Raw genomic sequence first — 19,278 nt, 5'->3', positions numbered from 1 at the left:
CCAAATTAACCAAACTGAAGACGACCTGTTTAATAAACCTCGGGTGATTCACAATGTGTTTTTTATACTTAGGGTCACTGAACTTAAATTTTGACTCTTTCAGAACTAGTTTCAGTTTCTCTGGCAGGCAACCAGGCAGCGACAGATAAACATTTAAGAATCGAGAATAAATCACATTGTACAGGACAGTAAAGTGTTCCCACAGCACGTAATTAATCATCCTAACTCTACAAGGCACTGCGTTGATTGGCTTCTAGTTGGAACAGGCAGAATCACAGTAGATTACACTACACAGAGAAGAATCAAGAGTCTATCCTCTTTCTATTTCAGCCTCATGACAAATAAACCTGATTTAAGCTTCAAAGCTTCAACGACCTGTGTGGAGCTCGACTAAAGTTGAAAAGGAGGGGTTAACTCGCCTACCTGCGGGTCAGTTTGGAGGTGAGTTTGGAGAAGAGGTTGCTGGTTCCACGGCTGCGTGTCTGAGAGAGAGGGGTGGCGTCGTGGGAGAGGGTGGGCGAGGCCGGCGGCCCGTTGTACGTGGCCGTGCGCCGGTCTCTCAGCTGGCCGCCGTGGAAGGTGCTGCGGCTGGCGGTGCCACGGGGGAAGCGGAGGCGGTCGGGCGTGGTGGCGTTGGTGATGCTGTGGGTCGACGCCACCGGGTTCCTCTGGCTGCTGGGCGACACGGCGACGCTGCTGAGGTGAACGGAGACGACGTGAGATGTTTTCCACCACAATATCTTTTATTTATTCATCTGCTCAGATAAAATTACACAACTGCAACGGATAAAAAAAATAAAACACGCTGATCATTTCATCATGTTTCCCTCCTTATCTTTAACATGGCACGAAGTTTGTTATTTCTACAGTGATTTCTAATGTCGCCATGAAGTAAATGAATCCTGCAAGTTAGACGTCAACAGGGTGGGAAATCAAAATTTGAACAGCAAAAAAAAAAAAAAGCTGCACATTATTAAACTAATTCCATCAAATGTTTTAGTCTTGTGGCCTTTAGTCTCTCAGAATCAGGAGCAGAAGCTGGATATAGACCAGAGAAAGAGCTAAACTACAACTGGTCTACAGCGTGAGGTTATGACTATAACCCCGGTTCTTTGATTAGCGTGAGTGAGAGACGCTTAGCTAGAGGGCTCTGTTGAACTAGCTTGTGATGCTATCGAGCGAGACGAGGGGAAATCTTGCCAACAGAAGAAAAAGCTTCACATTCTTAAGCTAATTCCATCAAACGTTTGAGTCTTGTGACCTTTAGTCTCGCAGAAGCTGCATATAGAACAGAAGAAGAGCTAAACTCAGCTCTATCAAGTTATTTCCATTGTAGGGGGTAATGTAACCGTAGATAGGAATGGTGGAGATGTTCTTATTGTGCATTTCTGACACTCCCAGAGACGTGTAACTTACGACTACCTCTTACAAACTTGGTAAAGGTTATGAGTATAACCCCCGGTCCTCTGATTAGCATGAGTTAGCCAAGGTTAGCTAGAGGGTTAGAGTGCTAGTGAGAGAAGAGGAAACAGCTTAACAAAACACGACACAGTGGAGAAGCTAATATTGTGCATTTCTGGTCTAAAATGTAATGTTATCACTATAACCCTGGTTCTCTGATGAGCATGAGTGAGCCGGTATTAGGGTATTAGTCTGCTGAGCTAGTTTGTGCAGCAATAGCGCGAGAGAAGTGAAATTACTGCCACTTTTCTGGAGGTATTACTACCTGACGTGATGCATCTTTAACGCTACCTGCTATGGGCTTTTTCTACCAGCTGTCCCTTACTGATCTAAATAATATCCCGTCGTGTGTTCACATTTTAGATAAGTAAGAAGAATATCTGTTTAAAAAAACAAATAGGACTAAAACATCTTGATGTGATTTTAGAAGACACATTCAGAATTAATTTCCCACCCTGGACATCAAGCTGTTGTGTGTTTAATGAAGAGAGTGAGCAGTGTTCCTGATCAGAGACAGAAAACAGACGATGGCTGCAGGAGAGCTGAGGAGGAGGAGGCGGGGGGAAACCGCTGAGCGTTGGGAGCCCCGGGCCGTCGTGTCGGACAGGTGAGGTGATCCAGACGGAGCAGATCAGGGGTCAGTGTTCGCGGCGGAGGATGGAGGAGAGATCAGGAGCAGAGCGAGCGGTGAGAGTTTGTTATTGGAAATGTCTGCAGCGGAGCCGAGAGGTCCGAGAGGGTTTATGGCTCGACAGAGTGGGTGACGGAAAAATATTATCACACACGACGTTTGTCGGAGCGTGGCAGCTTGATCTCGGTGTGTGGATATATATTTTTCTCTACTTGTGCCTCCACTTTTTTTGTTTTTTCCTTTAATCAGCGTCTGAAATAAACACTCATCTGACATCTGGATAGTTATTTATCTCATTTGTTGAATGCTACGCTATAAAACAATAAACTTTATGCATAATTCGTTATAGTATGGATTTTGGAAATTATTTGGTGAAATTAGAACCGAAAACTAGAGGCTGTCGTTTGTTTATCTCGTCTATAAAGAACACTGGGCTGCATCTTGCCGAACATACAGCACCAGGTTCATCTTCTAATTCTTCATATTTATTATTTTCAACGTCTTAGTTTAACGCCGAAGACTCCTTTTGTTACTGAAGACTTTAAAAACAAGTCTGATTTTCCTCAACATCACAAGTCAGGTGTTTCCAAACCGTATATGGCTATTAAATGTAGAATATATGCTGTTTTTCTCAGACATCTCAGATGGAAACTCAGTCTTTACGAAGAGATTTAAGATTGAACGTCAGACAAAATGAGCAAAGCTGTTTTTCTGGCTCAGACTACAGGACTTTTCCGGCGGTTTATCCCTGAATTCACACCTCCTGACCTCAAGGTGAAAGAAGGCTTGGACCTGATTTTGTAGCTTAGCGTTATTTCAAATCTTAATAAGATGGACTGTAAATGTTAGGGACTGATGAGCGCAAATTTCAGACTCTTGCACCTAGCGTTTTTTTTTTTCTTGCAGGAAATGGTGTCCATGGTTTAGTCGTAGGGTTACAGAGTGTGAAGCCGGCTGGATATGTGGGTTAGCGAGGGGCCAAACAGGGGCTGAGACATGAGAGAAGACAGACAGGGTGTTGGGGTGGTTTGGAGTCCCTGCCGTCTTACTTGGGCGAGCAGTAGTCCAGAGCGTAGTAGGAGTGGGGCAGCGTGGCCCAGCCTGCCTGACAAGCGTACAAAGGGCCGACGGTTTGATACCTCAGCCGCACCGAACTGGACGAGGCACCGAGTGCGGCGGCGGCGGCCGTAAAGGCAGAGGAGGGGCTAGTGGCACAAGCCATCTCAGTCATGCTGGTTCATGCCACAACGAAAAGATAAACCCCGCCCCCCCCAACGAATCACAAACACACAGGTAGAAATGAAAAAAATAAGATGATGAGTAAAGGGAAAGTAAATACAAGTAAGAAAGAAGGAGCAGAAAAAGAAAATCGGGGAATGAAACAAAAGAAATCTTTTTTCAAGCCATCCTGTTTGGAGTTTAGACCGATGATATGGATATTTATGAACTTAGCTGAACAAGATCCATATGAACTACTCCTGGGTTTAATTATGTTTGTGTCCACCATAAAGATTTTTACGTTCTCCAAAAGCCAATCCACTCTCGGGGAGAAATTCTACTCGAATAAACACACTGGCTTCCGTAACAGGACCCACAATAATAACCAGATACTTAATGTTTTTGTCAAGAGACGAGGTCGAAGGGAGCAAACATCCTCCTCTCACCTGTTCTCCTTCCCGTTGGGGATGACCGAGAGGCGGTCCGTGTTGTTTCGGTCGCTGCAGACGTACGTGTTCCTCCTGGTCATACCTGCTGAAGCGGTGTTATTCTGCAGAAGTAAAAAAAAATAAGTAAATAAAACAACAAGATTATGTTTCAGTGGAAAAGTCAAGTTGAACAGGTTATGCAACACTTGCAGACAAAAGCTCGTCTTCTCCTTTCCTTCCTATGTTTACTTGTGGAGCCCGTGTTTTCCTCACGTACAGAACATTTTAGGCACTTCAAGTGTTTAGATTCTTACGCATCAACCATCCGGTTCGCAGCCGACTGATCTCAAATTTATTTATTCGAGTCCCAACGAGTCCACGCGATTCTGACTCGCAACGATTCAAGATCATTTAGAGATGTTTCAGTTTTAAAACAACTTTACTTGAAACTAAATGCTGTTAGTTTTAGAGATTTGTGGTAATTCCACATCTATCTTTCAAGCATATTTGCTTTTGTGCATCTCTTCTCTGTTGTCACACTTTTTAAATCTAATCAGCTTTCAGGCCCGGTGGTGCTCTCAGAGTTGGAGCTTCTGCCGCGTTTTGGATCGCCCCTTAAACTCGGACTAACTCGCAAAAGCTTGAACGAGAGGTTGTTTTTATTGTCAAAAATGTCTGCACAGCTCTACAAACTGCAACACCGCAGCAATTTCCTGGTGTCCATGAGGGCTGGGTTACTCTAAATTAACAGAAGCGGAAAGGGGGCCGGCACCGACGTGCACCGAGAGTGTTGCATCTTGGGTGTTTGTCGCAATTTAAAGCATTTATACTTGTGCGCTGGTGTCTCTGCATCGTTCTGTAGTTAGGTCGTTGATTTATTTGTGTACTTCAAGCTGGAATTAGAGCTCTTAACAAGTTGCTTTACGGAAATCACTGCAACAGGAAACAGAGAAGATGTCTGAGGGGATGTTGTGTGTGACTAATCTGACTTTAATGCTTCAAGAGTTTAATAACTTTTCTGATGGCTTGTGTAACGTGTTTTTCTTCGACGGAGGAAATATACTCCCGAGGAGGAGCAGAAACTCCCTTCGGAGAAACAATGAAGGCTTTATTCTACTTATTTTTACATGCGGTGGATCTCTCCAACACCAGGAAACAAACACTGATGTCTAAAATGTGTGACGCCCCCGTTTTTAAGCGGCCCGGAAATAAAACTTAAGAGAAGATGGACGAGAAGATTTGTGAAGCCGCTCCAGACACTCACAGCCGGACCGGTGGTTGCTCCTTTCCTGCGGTCGGGGATGTCGGCCTTGTTGGGGTTGTTGGCGTTGCCCAGCAGAGGGCTGGAGGGCGGAGCACCGCGGCTCCCCTGGGTGCCAGGTTTGCGGAGCTGGACTCCACCTTCCTCCTTCGCGCTGTTCTCCGCCGTCGTGGTCTGACTCCTCTTCGGATGAGCCATCCCTGGAGGGACGTTCTGACCGACTACAGAGGAAAAAATAAAAAATAAATAAATAAATCACAGACGGATGACTCAAAAACACCGTTTGTACCTCTGAAAAGAACAAATATGTTAATTTCAACGCTTTTTAAATCTAAAACGAGACGACCTACATTTGATAAAGGAACAAAACTGACAGTGAGTCAGAGTGTCAGACCGAGGACACGATCATCAGCGCGTTATTTAAAGCATATTCTGTTTTCAGAGAAAGTAGATTCAGTTCACGGTTGAATAATGTCTCGTCTGCGTTTCAGCGAAAACTAATGAGGCCAAATCCTGCAGCTAAAATAAACACGCCGCGACTAATCGATGCACAGGAAATGAATGAACTCACAACGTTAAGCAAACCCAGGTTATTGACCAAGCATTATATCCCAGTGGACAGCACGGAGCTCAGCAAATAAGCGAAAGGCTAAAGTGCCTCGACCATGTGACTGGTTTGATTTAAGTGCTTTTATCAAGCTGACAATAAACTACTGACAGAAAGCAGCAGAGGATCATCTGAGCCGTTTAACGACAAATCTGATTAACCTATAACTCCAAATGAATCGTATTTAATACACGTATTTCTCAGACCTCTGCACCAAACACACAGTCAATACCCCTGGTGGATTAGTCCATGCTCTGCAGTCAATAGCAGGCTTTTGGCAGCCGTTTCCAAAATGGCTGCTTCCATGGATTGACTTTGTTGTTGCTGATTTGTCAATATGAATGTTTACCTAACTGAAGTAACCTGTTATTACTCCATATTTCATCAAATATTTATTTTAATATAATTAAACTTATTTAAAAGCTTAAAATATCCTCATAAAATATGCATTAATTTATTCCATATTAGATTTGTTTTAGATATTTGAGGTGGTACTTGGTAATTATTGTCTTTAGTCGTGCTTAGTTTTCAATAACACAATAAAATGACTATCGTAACCTCAACAATATATATATTTACCAACTCAGAGAAGAAATTCAGAGACACAAACATTGTTTTTTTCAGTCCACCTTTGCCTGAGCAACAACAGAAACAGTTTTTTTGACCAATAACCAATACAAAAAAGTCATAAAACGGATCCTGTTTGGGTGGAAAAATGTTTAAAGGTTTAAAGGAACAATACGGTCACAAAAAGAAAGAACTTTCTGACTATTGTTGCACATCATGCTTCCCTCACCTTGTTCACTGTAACGTCTCTGTTTGTGGTTGGAGGAGACGCTCCTCTGGACCTTGAGGTGTGAGGGCGACTGGCCGTTGAGCTCGCTGCTGGGCCTGGGCTTGGCCAGGGAGAGGTTGCTGCTGGAGGCCGACTCGCTGGGCTCCAGCTGAGGGACAGAGGACGACATTTAGCATGCTTAGTATTTATTCAGCGGTTCATAAATACATGACTAACGTGATTTGGTCACTGATGTTTGATCAAAAGGACTTCAAAGGTGATTTTATAACTTTGTAGTATTTGTGGCCGGTCCCAATGAGCCTCAAGGATCACCACTAGGTCGAGGTTGCACCAGTAAATGAATCTAATGTTCAACAGTGAATTTAGATCCTCGAGCTTCCAACTCAACATCAGCTGATCTTGTGTGATGTTTGTACCTCAGAGGCCTTCCTGCCCAGCAGCAGGTAGGTGGCTGTGATCTCGTCGTACTTCATCTTGCCCAGAGAGTCCTGGATGTCGTCCAGGTTGTAGCCCATCCCCACCATCACATCTGCACACACACACACACACACACAAAATAATAAACAATTTTGCACATAAAGGTCGTCACAAACTACATGACCATGCAAGAGGGATGGAGATCACACGAGTGCAGGTAATGTGTCCCTATTTTTGGCTACAATTACACCAAAAAGACAAAAATAACGATTCAAACAACTAAGAGAAAGTGTTGAAAAGTACCAGAACGAAAATGTGCAGGGGTATGCTGCCCCACAGCATGATGCTGCCACCACCATGCTGCACAGTGGGGATGTTGAATAAAAAGGTTATTTAAAAAGTATGGAAGGAACATGCCACATGTCTGAATCTGCCCTCCTCGCAAAGGAGGAAACCAAGACACCGATCACTACTCTACAACACTACAAACTTCTTTCATACCTTACTCTATCCAACTTTACAACGACTCACCTTTCTGTAACAGTGTTTAACATGTTTTTTATGTGCAACTGAGCTACTGTGACCAAGCAGTTCCCCTTGTGGATGAATAAAGTCTATCTAAGTCTAAAGCTCTGAAGAAGGTAATAACTGTGGTACAGGTTCTTCACCAGTCAAAGGTTTATGGGAGAGTGGCAAAAAAAAAAAAAATATGGTAAACACAAGTGCACGTCCCTCTCAAACACGAACACTTCTATCTGCAGAGTGTCGGGGAGCAGATTACAGATTCAGAGCATCTCGTCTCCAAGCAGAGGTGTTAAAATGAGTCACGGGCTTCATAGTGACCCGTGATGTGCTCCGAGTTCCTGCCAATGATCGAAGCCGGCTGTCGTTTGAGAGTTGAAGCGATGTCCTCATCTCCTGATGAACACTTCTCAGTTTGGAGGATCGAGATTTTATTTATTTATTTTTTATTAACTCGCCAAAAATCTACTTTTCGAGCTCCGCGGGCAGGTTATTAACGAGACAGAAGAGGTGTGAATACAACACTCCGGTTTTAGACTCTTTACACCAACTCTCTGTACGTTTTTTTTTTTAGATTTTACAGACTTTTAATTCTTGCCTCTCTTCTTGCAAATATATCATCAGTTTATGATGATTCATGTGAAGGTCTAAATTCCCAAACTTCTGTCGCTGCTTTTGAGCAAAAATTCAGAAACGCTGCATAAACTCCTGTGAAATTAAAGCGCTTCATCCCATCGAGCAGAATTTTCCTCCTCTCTAGGCCGATCTTCTGATCATCACGTCACAGTAAAAGCTGCTCTAATGCCATTATTTTCGGTGGTTTAACCGCTTTCCCCTGCCAGTTTCTACCGACCGAGGCCGTCTAATTTGGTGGAATTGAATCTTTCCATGCCAACGTGGAGAAAATAATTCTGGCAGACGTGACAAATCGAAGCATAAACTAATAAAAAAACAAGCTTATGAGTTCAAAAAGATTAAATAAATAAATAAATAAAAAGAATACGCTCTTGTTAGGGGCTTCAAGTGAGAGAAAAAAGGCGAGAAACGAGGCAGAATCTGTGACCCGCCATCTCTCCTCTCGAGGAGATCCATCTTTCTCACTTTCACCCTCTAACACTTCTCTCTCTCTGATTCTTTCACTGCATCACATGAACAATTCCCAACGTCAGTATCGTATCAGTGCATCCATTTTGTTTTATTGCACTCCGAGCTTACACAGGTTTGGCACAGTTATGTAAAAGCCTTATTCAGATGAGTAAGTAAGAAAAACAAAGAGCAACAAAGAGGGTTTCTTGAAGACGTTTCATATCCAAGTAACTTTTAAGAGAGTGGTGGGGAGTTGGGGTTGAATTAGGAACATCTGCCCACCTGAAACTCACATGACTAAAGCCCATGTGCAGCTGGAGAAAACAGCTTTCCTTCTCCAATGAGTGGCAAGCTCACAACAGATTATTGGCCAGAGACTCTAGATGAAGAACCTCTACAAGTCCACTTGCCCTTGTTTCCTTGTTTCAGTTTTTTTTTCTCCGTACCATGACCTGGATGACCGAGAAACGTCACTGACAACCATCACCTAAAACGTTTCCATTCGGGGAAATGTTTACGTAAATCTCTGCACGCCTTATTTAGCAAAACTGGGATTTCTCCGTCTCCCCTTGATGTTCCCTTTCTTCCGCCTCTTTTTGTTCTTTTCCTGGGTGAGCGGCAGTTCACACCGACACGTGAACCGACAGCCATCCCCAGCTGCGGTTACGTAAGATCACCACCAACCCCCTCCGCCATTTCCAGCCCTCGCCTCTTTCGCATGCAGCAGCTCGGCCCCTGTTTATTTATTCATCAGCACGTTTCATCTTTTCTTCCAAAGCTCTTCGGCGATGGAATAATGAGACCGCCCTCTGCTCTGAGGAGATGTAAACCCCGCTAACAACCCCCACCCCCAACGCATCCAGGTTGACTACACTGCTGGCAGCATCAAATCAATCAGCAGCCCGACGCATGTGAAGCTGAAGACCATAGAGATTTATTCTCTTACCTATTCTCTTCTGATCCGTGATGTCCAGCTCGGGTTCAGTGTAAGGCTTCAGTTCGTCCTCGTCAAATCCCGCGTTGATCCATCGATCCTTCATGATTTGCTGCAAAAACAGAGACGACGAGAGTCAAGATTTCTGAGGTCAAACTTTTTATTTGGCGATCTCCGGCCACATCTGGAGGTGGTCTGGGTCACATATGTCCACAATTGTCGTCATTCCTTTCGCAGCGTGAAAACCCACAATGCATCCCGAGTCACGTTAAAGATCTTCTACTCAACGGGGGTTCTCCTGCGTCAGTGGAGCTTTGCCTCATTCATTTAGAAGACCATAAGTGAAATCTGTTCATTAGTATTTAGAGCCTTTTAAAATATCCTGTCCTTGTAGCTGTTAACTAACTAAAAATTAAATAAATATAAGTAAGAATGACCAAATTAAAGTATCTATTATGAGTACAATGTGTGTGATTATATCAGAATTGGCACGTGGTTAATTATTGGCGTGACCATGCAGAGTAAAGTTACCATTTCTCCAATCATCGCTATGTCTCTTACGTTTGTGCCAAAGTCATGATGCACAATCAAAATACAGCGCTGTTCTTGGTTCTGAAACAACAGTAGGTGCTTATTTGTATACGGAGCACAAAACTGAGATCAGATCTGAAAAACTGTGCACATGGAGACGTATGTTAATGCCAGGTGTGAACAAAGGCGCTAAAAGATGGCAACTTGTGAACAGATTACCCGGAACGGATGTTAATGCAAGTGCAGTTTTCACTTCAACAGAAAATTGTATTTTATACATAAATTCTTGTCCTGACCATGATTCATTTATAAAAGCAAAGATGAATATTTTCACTTCTTTCATCGTCCTTCATTCATATATATATATATATATATATATATATATTTTTTTTTTTAAATAAAGCCTTAAGATACGTCACCGTGAGCGGACTGCATGAGGCTCACTTTACCACGTTGCCCTTTCGCAGTGACATCTATATTGAACCGTGCTGCATCCCATTCGTGTGCACCTTGATTTCTAATTTGCAGCCAATCAATGGCTCTCTGGGTTTTTAATAAAAAGCCGAGCCAAACTAATTATCACTGATCGCGCTCTGACGCAACTGCGACGAACCGGGTCAATCACGCAGCTTCCGACGCCGGCAGACGTGACCCCTCAAGAGTCGAGCCAACGACATTTAGTTTTAAATTCTGCCGAGGCTCGACGGAACTCAACGGGAAGCAGAAGAAAAGCTCTTTCGCTCCGCATGAGAAGCAAGTGAAAGACGCCATCTACATGATATTCGGCTGATGTAGGACAGCTGGAAGGTGATCATTAACACTTTGATTGATCTGTGGAACAATCCTCTCGGCCCTCTCTGCCTCCTACATCAAACACTTTGGATTATTTTAGCCGCAGCGGATGTTCTAACTGAAAGAAAATGTCTAAATATTTCCACTATTAACCTGCCGGGAATTATGGAAACATTAAACTGAGTACACATTTAAACGTTTAACTGGAAGTAGTCGGGACATTTTGACACTAACCTTTGATAAAAAGCATAAACTTCAAAATAAAATGGATCTTCACATAACAAATGTCCATACAGTTCCTCTTCTATTTAGATTTTCGAGGAGCTTCTAACAGGAAATGATTATTCTAATGGATTATAACGCATTATGTTAAAAGAGAGAGGTTTGGTGCATTTATTTTTAAGCTGCAGTTATTCATTAGATTTTTATTTCTTGATAAACTAAATAATCAAAAATCATGTCAAATGTTATAAAATGTTATAAAAGCTGGGCTCAGACTCCTTGAAAACAAGCTGAATCAGATATTTATGTGGAAACTTCACAGATATTCTTACTCTCCAGTCTGAAACGTTCACACATTACAAGATTTGAAAATCACACACACCACAGGATATTATGAGGGGCCGTTAGGGACATTATTCAGAATTAGCCTCTCACATACACACGTCAAACGCAAAACTCTTACACACACACGTCAAACGCTCTCACATGCACACGTCAAACGCTCTCACATATACACGTCAAATGCAAAACACTCACATACACACGTCAAATGCTCTCACATTAACACGTCAAACGCCCTCACATTTATATGTCAAATGCTCTCACATATACACGTCAAAATGCTCTCACATATACATGTCAAAATGCTCTCACATTAACACGTCAAATGCTCTCACATTTATACGTCAAATGCTCTCACATATACATGTCAAAATGCTCTCACATATACATGTCAAAATGCTCTCACATTAACACGTCAAACGCTCTCACATTAACATGTCAAATGCTCTCACATACGTCAAATGCTCTCACATATACACGTCAAACGCTCTCACATTAACATGTCAAATGCTCTCACATTTATACGTCAAATGCTCTCACATATACACGTCAAAATGCTCTCACATATACACGTCAAAATGCTCTCACATTAACATGTCAAAATGCTCTCACATATATACGTCAAAATGCTCTCACATTAACATGTCAAAATGCTCTCACATTAACATGTCAAAATGCTCTCACATTAACATGTCAAAATTGAATAAAAACGGAAGGCATTTGAGTAGGAAAGGAAGTTGTTGAAAGAGGCGAAAAAAGAACAGACGCATGCGCAAAACGGCTTAACTAACTGAAACTGTACTGGTGGTTTGCAGTCACGTGATTCCAATGACGCGGAAATGATGGGGGCAGGAAGTGGAGAACGGTAATTAGAAATGATGGAAACTCGAGTAGGGTGAGCCTGCACGTAGCAGGTATTATTAAGAAGTAGAAAAATATGTAGGATATGACCCATACACACTAAGTAAAGGTGATTTTTCGTACCTGTTGTCGGACTTGCCTCGTTTGGAGGCCATCGACATCACAAATTATTCATCCTCCCGACCTCCTACACCGCTAGCCAAATGAAGGCATACAAGTGATTGGGTCAGCGGCCTCGGATCCAAAGCAGCACTGAATGACTCCTGTCATATTTTTGCCCGGGTGAGTAAATGTAATTCACTCTCTTTACATTGCTGTTTCAACTTTAATGTAACGTTACATGAATGCACCACTGGCACCAGGCTACAAGCTAACTGGCTACCTGTAGCTAACTGGTTTCTACCTAATGTTTCTAGGTCAACCATTGTCAGAGGTCTACTGAGACACCGTTGAAAACGTGGGTCGTGGCTAAGGACAACGGAGAAGTTGTTACAGCACATTGCAATTGTAGTGGTTGGGTACGTCATAATAAATGAACACCAAATCAACATGTAAACAGTCAAAATTAGACCACCTTTATTCCTGCTTTAGTAATTTGTCCAGTTGTTTGAACATGACAATGTGACAGCATCATATCATAGAGGACTGTCTGGTGTTTAAGAGTAAGTTCAGAAAGCAGAGAAGCACAACTAAATTAGGTTCTCAGCAACGTAAACAAAGCAGTCTGTTAGTTGTTTGTTACTTAATAGTATCACTGTGCATGTCACTGTGAAAAACAGATTTGATCTGTAAATGCATAATTCCTTTTCTCTGTCCCTTTTACCAACAGATTGTCAGAATCCTGCTCACATGTTGGAGCAGTTCTATGTGCCATTGAAGCTGGTGTTAAAATGAAAGAGTGAATCTTGTACTATGGAAAAGTGCAAGTGGATATCTAACTATTATCACCCACTCTCCAACACTGTCAAAATGAATCAAATGTTTATATGTTCTCATGTCTATACATGTATGTCCATAGGTTTTCATAGAATGTGACCATAATGGGTCAAAATCTTATCTATCACTAAAAAAATAAATGAGTTTCCGAAATATGCCAAGGCCACTTTGTGATGTCAATTTAAATGACTTTTATGAATTAAGTATGGCAGGGTGATAACTCAATATTGTCTATCATCTTTAGCTGGAAGTAAGTACATCAGGATGATTTTGGGATATTATGACACAGTTTCTAGACAAAGTATGAAATATTTTTAATACCTATCTGTAAGAAAACAAATATAAAAACACGTTAAATATACAGAGGAGCCCAAAGTACACATCTTTACTCAATTGGAAGAACAGATACTTGTGTAAAAACAGCCTCACAAAGGTAACTCAATTGATTCAAATTAATTTACTCAAGTAATAGCATTAAAACATTTTAGGAGTTTCATATATAGAATATATTTGGCAAGAGGATGAGAGGGAGTAAGATAGGTTAGTTGTATAATTTACAAATTGTATTCATCAAGGTGGTGGTAATTGTTTAGGATGAATTCTGAGGTAAACAAATACATGGGTATGATACATAGTTATCAAAACAGTTAATGTAACATGGCTACATGCAACCTCCATGCATTATTCTGTATTTCACGGAGGTGGAGCAATGCATCTGTGGTGTCGGTGCACGTCGCTTCTGCATCAGTGTTGGTCAGATCAGCTTTTCTGGCCCTCAATCTTTCATGTTGACGTGATGCCTCTGTCACTGGTTTACCTCTCTGGTAGCCAGGATGAACCGTACATCTGTGACAGCACTTGGGCAGCCTAGATAAAATAAATGTGATTAACACCATGCACTGAGAGTAAGGAGGGAGAACTGCAGTTTACATCATGTTATTAGTCTATGAAATAATTCTCCACCGTTTTCATATTAAGTCTATAGGGCCATCTCAATCTCAATCTATCTCTGTACACTGTACAGAGATAGACAATGTCATCAATTTGAGAACAACTGGTTGCGATAGCTAACGTTAGCTAGAAATGCTAAAAACAAAGACACTGGAGATCGCCACATAGCTTAACGTTAGAACTCCAGAGGGTTATCAGAAATGTATAGCTATGTTGTAATATTATAATACCCTGCTCTGTATTTTTGACAGTTTTAGCCAGCTCTGTAAGTAGCTTAATCACTGTAGCCTTACCTTTCACGAAGTGGTCACTGCAGACACAGGCGTTGTCGGACTCCGCTCTCTCTGACCGAAGACGTGGACCGAAGAAGTTTTTCAGTCACGTCCGTCGCCGTTTTTGGTCATTTTTTTAAATTGATCCCCTTTGTGGGTTACCACTTTGGGAATTCTAAAGACACTTTTTTTGTTTTCCCCGGTTAGTACAGCCATATACTACACAAAACTTGAACATTTTCCTGCCGTTGTCCTGCCGGTATCCTGCCTGCAAGAAACTTCCTGCCCCCCCATCTGAAATTTGCGCGTCATTGGAATCACGTGACTGCAAACCACCAATACAGTTTCAGTTTACTCGAACACCTTCCTTTTCTACTCAAACGCCTTCCTTTTCTACTCAAACGCCTTCCGTTTTTATTCAATTTTGACATGTTAATGTGAGAGCATTTTGACGTGTATATGTGAGAGCATTTTGACATGTTAATGTGAGAGCATTTTGGCATGTTAATGTGAGAGCATTTGACATATAAATGTGAGAGCATTTTGACGTGTTAATGTGAGAGCATTTGAGGTGTTAATGTGAGAGCATTTTGACATGTATATGTGAGAGCATTTTGACGTGTATATGTGAGAGCATTTGACATATAAATGTGAGGGCGTTTGACGTGTTAATGTGAGAGCATTTGACGTGTTAATGTGAGAGCATTTTGACATGTATATGTGAGAGCATTTTGACGTGTATATGCGAGAGCATTTGACATATAAATGTGAGGGCGTTTGACGTGTTAATGTGAGAGCATTTGACGTGTGTATGTGAGTGTTTTGCATTTGACGTGTGTATGTGAGAGCGTTTGACGTGTGCATGTGAGAGCGTTTGACGTGTGTGTGTAAGAGTTTTGCGTTTGACGTGTGTATGTGAGAGGCTAATTCTGAATAATGTCCCTAACGGCCCCTCATAGGATATTGTTCAGATTACGCTGCCAGATCAAAAGAGCCACTGAAAGCACCACTTCCATGTGAGAAATGAATGTGAAGACGAGAAAGTGTTTTGGGGACGCACTGTCCACAGTATCCGTGCACAGTAGCGCGCTAGCCAACGTTCGCCTCTAGAGCGAGAAGGTTTACAGCTGCTCCGGGTCCTAAACATTAAACATGTTTGATTTGAGCCATGGCGTCCCGATGATGGAAAACCTCGGCACAGAGCGAGCTCTGGACCAGATTCCTCCTCCGATCACATCAAGCTATGTGTACATGTACTGTAGGTGCATATTTACAGGCGTACATATATATATTTATGTGGACATGTATATGTTTATATGTTTTACATCTTTTATAAACTATTATTGTAACATACCGACTTATTATTGGGTTAATTTTGCAGGTTTTTTTGCTATTTGCACTTGTTCTGATTAGATGCCAAACTGCATTTAGGTGTGCATGTACCTGTACTATATACAATGACAATAAAGTTGAATCAAAATCTAATCTACTGTTATTTAAATATCCAACTTCATTTAAAAGATCCGATATTGAATTGATTGTTGTAAATATATACCACTTTCTGCATCCTCTTGTTAGACAGGTTTAGCCTGACCGGTCTTGGTCGACTAAGATTAGTTCACATGTCTGAAAGCTGACTGGATTTAAAAGGTGTGACGACAGAGAAAAATGTAAAAACATATTTAAGAAAGATGTGAAACTAGAGGGGAAACTATTGTGTAAATATCTCATCTGCACTTCCTCCTTTTAACGACGCAGACTAGACTGAGCAGGTTAAACGAGTTCCCCTAAAGACTGTGAGGTATCCTCGACTCACAAATGAAGGCAAAGGACAGACACAAATAAATAAATAAATAAATAACTGAATAAAACGGCTGTGCATTATTCATGGTTACAACATCAGAAAGGAGCAGGAGGAGGAGGAGAGTGTGGGCCGGGCGCACACGGAAAACAGGACACCGTGGGCGTCAGAGGAGATGATGCAGTGGGGGGGGGGATGCAAGGAGGGGAGGAGAAGGAGGATGTTGCCGGAGAGGTGGAGGATAGATGGAGTTCTCCGATGGTGCAGACGTGCTTTGGAGGGAGGGTGGATTGAGGAGGTGGGGGGGAGGGAGTGTGTTAAGAACTGAGAAGTATATTTACATTTTCTGCGTCCTCCCTCACCTCGAGAGTACCCCGCTTGGCCGGGTTGAGCACCAGGAAGCGTTTGAGGAGGTTCTCGCAGTCTGTGGACATGTAGAAAGGGATGCGGTACTTCCCTCTGAGCACGCGCTCCCGCAGCTCCTGCAGAGAGAACAGCGACAACCAGGAAGTCAGAAAAAAAACACTGATCTGCAAAATACAATACGGACCTCGCTAAGAGCTTGGGAATATTAGAAAACCTTGAGAATGTAGGCAGTATAGAGACGTCAGTTGCATGGGTGACGCTACAGGAAGTTAAGAAGATCTGCGGGGGTTAAAATATTAATAAAATCCTTGGATAATTTATAGACATATACGGGATTCCTCGCATGCTCTCTGTCACTTGCAGCAGTCTCACGAGAGATTGGTTCTGCATGACTAGTCTCGTGAGACGGCGCAACGAGATTAGTGCACGTGCGAGGGAGGTCTATAGACACGTCAGAAGAGCATCGTCGGCTCTGAACGCTCATTGGATTTAAAAACTATGACGACAGAGAAGAGCCGGACGAAAGCAAAGCCACGTGAAAGATGGAGAGAAACTAGAGGGAAACATAGTGTGGAAATAAAACAAATAAAATCTCTGAAACGACAGAAATGACAACATTAATCCTGTGAAAATCTCCTGTAACTATTCAAAATGGTTTCAAAGCAGTAAGGATACTAAGATACTAAGGTATGGGTCAGTATGTTGCGCCTGATCTTGGTGTCGGACCAACTTCCAGCAGTTTTAGTGAAATATTTTCAATTCTACCTTACAAACAATGTCTGGGATTAGGTTGAAGCTTTAAGCGTAAATTTCTCATCAAAAACTAGCACGGTGTTGAAATAAACAAAAAGCGGTTTCCTACCTTCAGGTTCTGTCCGTCAAAGGGCAGCGAGCCGCTGACCAGCGTGTACAGTATGACCCCCAGACTCCAGACGTCCACCTCCGGCCCGTCGTACTTCTTCCCCTGGAAAAGCTCCGGCGCCGCGTACGGAGGTGAGCCGCAGAACGTGTCCAGCTTGTTGCCCATAGTGAACTCGTTGCTGAAGCCGAAATCAGCGATCTTGATGTTCATGTCCGCGTCCAGGAGCAGGTTCTCCGCCTTCAGATGAAAACACAGACATCAGTTTTTAGGTTGTACACTAATAAAATATTACTTTTAATATTTTACTTTTATTTTTTGGGCTTTTTATGTCTATTTTTTATACTACTGGTGGAAATATACAGGAAGTAATGAGTTGGGATGTAGCTAAAGCTGCAAGCTGGAATCACCACTGCATCCACTGATCATCTTTAAATGTTTACTCCATAAAATGCCAGAAAATTGTGAAAAACTTCAAATAAAAGATTAGAATTAAAAGATATTCTGATATTATTGTAATATATAAACATAAATGTTCATATTTTAGAAGCTAAACCCCCAAAAATTGTGTTTTTGTAGTTAAAAACATCAGTTGTTTCCAATTCGCACAATGAGTCACTGAAAAAAAAAAACAGTAAACATCTCTTTTGTAAATGAAAGCAAAGATCTTCTACTCCAACAGCTGCTCACATGTAGCTGCGGGCCAAACGCTAATTAGGAAGCTGAGACGGAGCGTGCAACATTTAGACTGACATCCTGAGAGGCTTTCAGCTGCACGAAGGGGTAAACGACAACCATCGCACAACATGGCCGGCCGTCGAGATCTCAGCGAGTGACACTTGTGAAGCCGCAAGAGGAGAAAAGAAACTCGTTCGGTGGTCAACTTCAACCTCATCATACATGTGACACGCACCAATTCTGCTTAGCGATTCCAAATCTGTCCTCAATTTTTTTTAGTGTGGACAAAGGTAGTCCTACGTGGTTTTCAGTAAAGAACCAGCTGTTTTATTATCTAAAATAATCTCTTCCAGGCACTTTGAACTGAACAGACTGAACAATAACTTGACTTATATAACATGGGAAAAAAATGAATATGAATAATACATAAATAAGGATAAAGAAACACTATTACTCTCATCAACAGAGGTGCAGTTGTGCAAGTTGCTTTGCACCTTGCACAGAGTAGACGGTGGGAAGTGGATGCGTATGACAAAAATGTGCCAATTTACTGGATATGCAACAAAAAACACAAAAAGATAAGTTGGGCAAGTTTTAAAAAGAAAAAATAAATAAATAAATACAAGCTGAAACATGGATAACTGTATAAGTTAGGTTCTTGAAGACGTTTCTTCCGAGTCTTTAGTTCTAGTTTGAGGTTTGGGGTTGAATTAGGAACATCTGTGGGTGTTGTCAACCTGAAGATCACATGATTAGAGTCTGTAAACGAGCAGATATTGGAGGAATCAGGTTTTGTTTTTCGATCCCCAACGAATGGTACTTTAACGTCCCATTAATGTCCAGCAGCTCCGGTCTAAAGGTGTGAACATTTTTGGGGGCAGGTGTTTTACGTGGGTCTTCCTTGACTCCCGTTTCAAACCATCTGTCTTCTTTGGATAAAATGTGGACATCGTTGTCCTTCAGGTGAAGATGGACAGCTCTTTGTGTGTTTCGAGTGAACTGGGTAGATTCTCTGCCATGTAGAGGATGACGAGGTTTCTTCTTTTGATGTTCTCCTCTTCTCTGTTCAGTTTCAGTTGGTTCAACTTGTTTTATTTAAATTTTTTTGATAAACCATGACCTCGATGAACCACCACAGACATACTGATAAAGCCACAACATGGTTTAGGTTCACTGAGACGTGTAAAACTGAAGCTAAACCCGATTTGTTGTGAGACTATGGGAATTAATGGGTGCATGAAATTACAAACGGTTAAACGTTGTGCTAAGAGCGGGATCGTCGTTTAGAGGAAGAACTGGAAGTGGT

General features: G+C 42.0%; 1 protein-coding gene across 18 annotated transcripts in view; it reads right to left on the bottom strand.

Moving 5' to 3' along the window:
* mark3a (MAP/microtubule affinity-regulating kinase 3a) overlaps positions 1–19,278 on the bottom strand; it is a 53,955-nt gene that overhangs the window by 10,478 nt on the left and 24,199 nt on the right. For 6 of the 18 annotated variants that reach the window (XR_014699662.1, XR_014699663.1, XM_084569402.1 and 3 more), the window contains exons 8-15: positions 17,298–17,534; positions 16,411–16,551; positions 9,374–9,473; positions 6,819–6,931; positions 6,403–6,550; positions 5,003–5,220; positions 3,757–3,860; positions 424–696 (exon numbers count right to left, since the gene is read on the bottom strand). Coding sequence is in view for 16 of the 18 variants with exons in the window: in XM_084569402.1 (XP_084425528.1) it covers positions 424–696; positions 3,757–3,860; positions 5,003–5,220; positions 6,403–6,550; positions 6,819–6,931; positions 9,374–9,473; positions 16,411–16,551; positions 17,298–17,534 (1,334 nt within the window). In the remaining 2 variants the exon portion in view is untranslated. The remainder of the gene's footprint in view (positions 1–423; positions 697–3,756; positions 3,861–5,002; positions 5,221–6,402; positions 6,551–6,818; positions 6,932–9,373; positions 9,474–16,410; positions 16,552–17,297; positions 17,535–19,278) is intronic. The other 12 variants (XM_084569410.1, XM_084569417.1, XM_084569414.1 and 9 more) reach the window with 3 other exon arrangements.

This window comes from Chelon labrosus (assembly GCF_963514085.1).
Source record: "Chelon labrosus genome assembly, chromosome: 20".
NCBI lineage: Eukaryota > Metazoa > Chordata > Actinopteri > Mugiliformes > Mugilidae > Chelon > Chelon labrosus.
The sequence above is the reverse complement of the archived record's forward strand: the minus strand, read 5'-3'. Positions and strand labels throughout refer to the sequence as shown.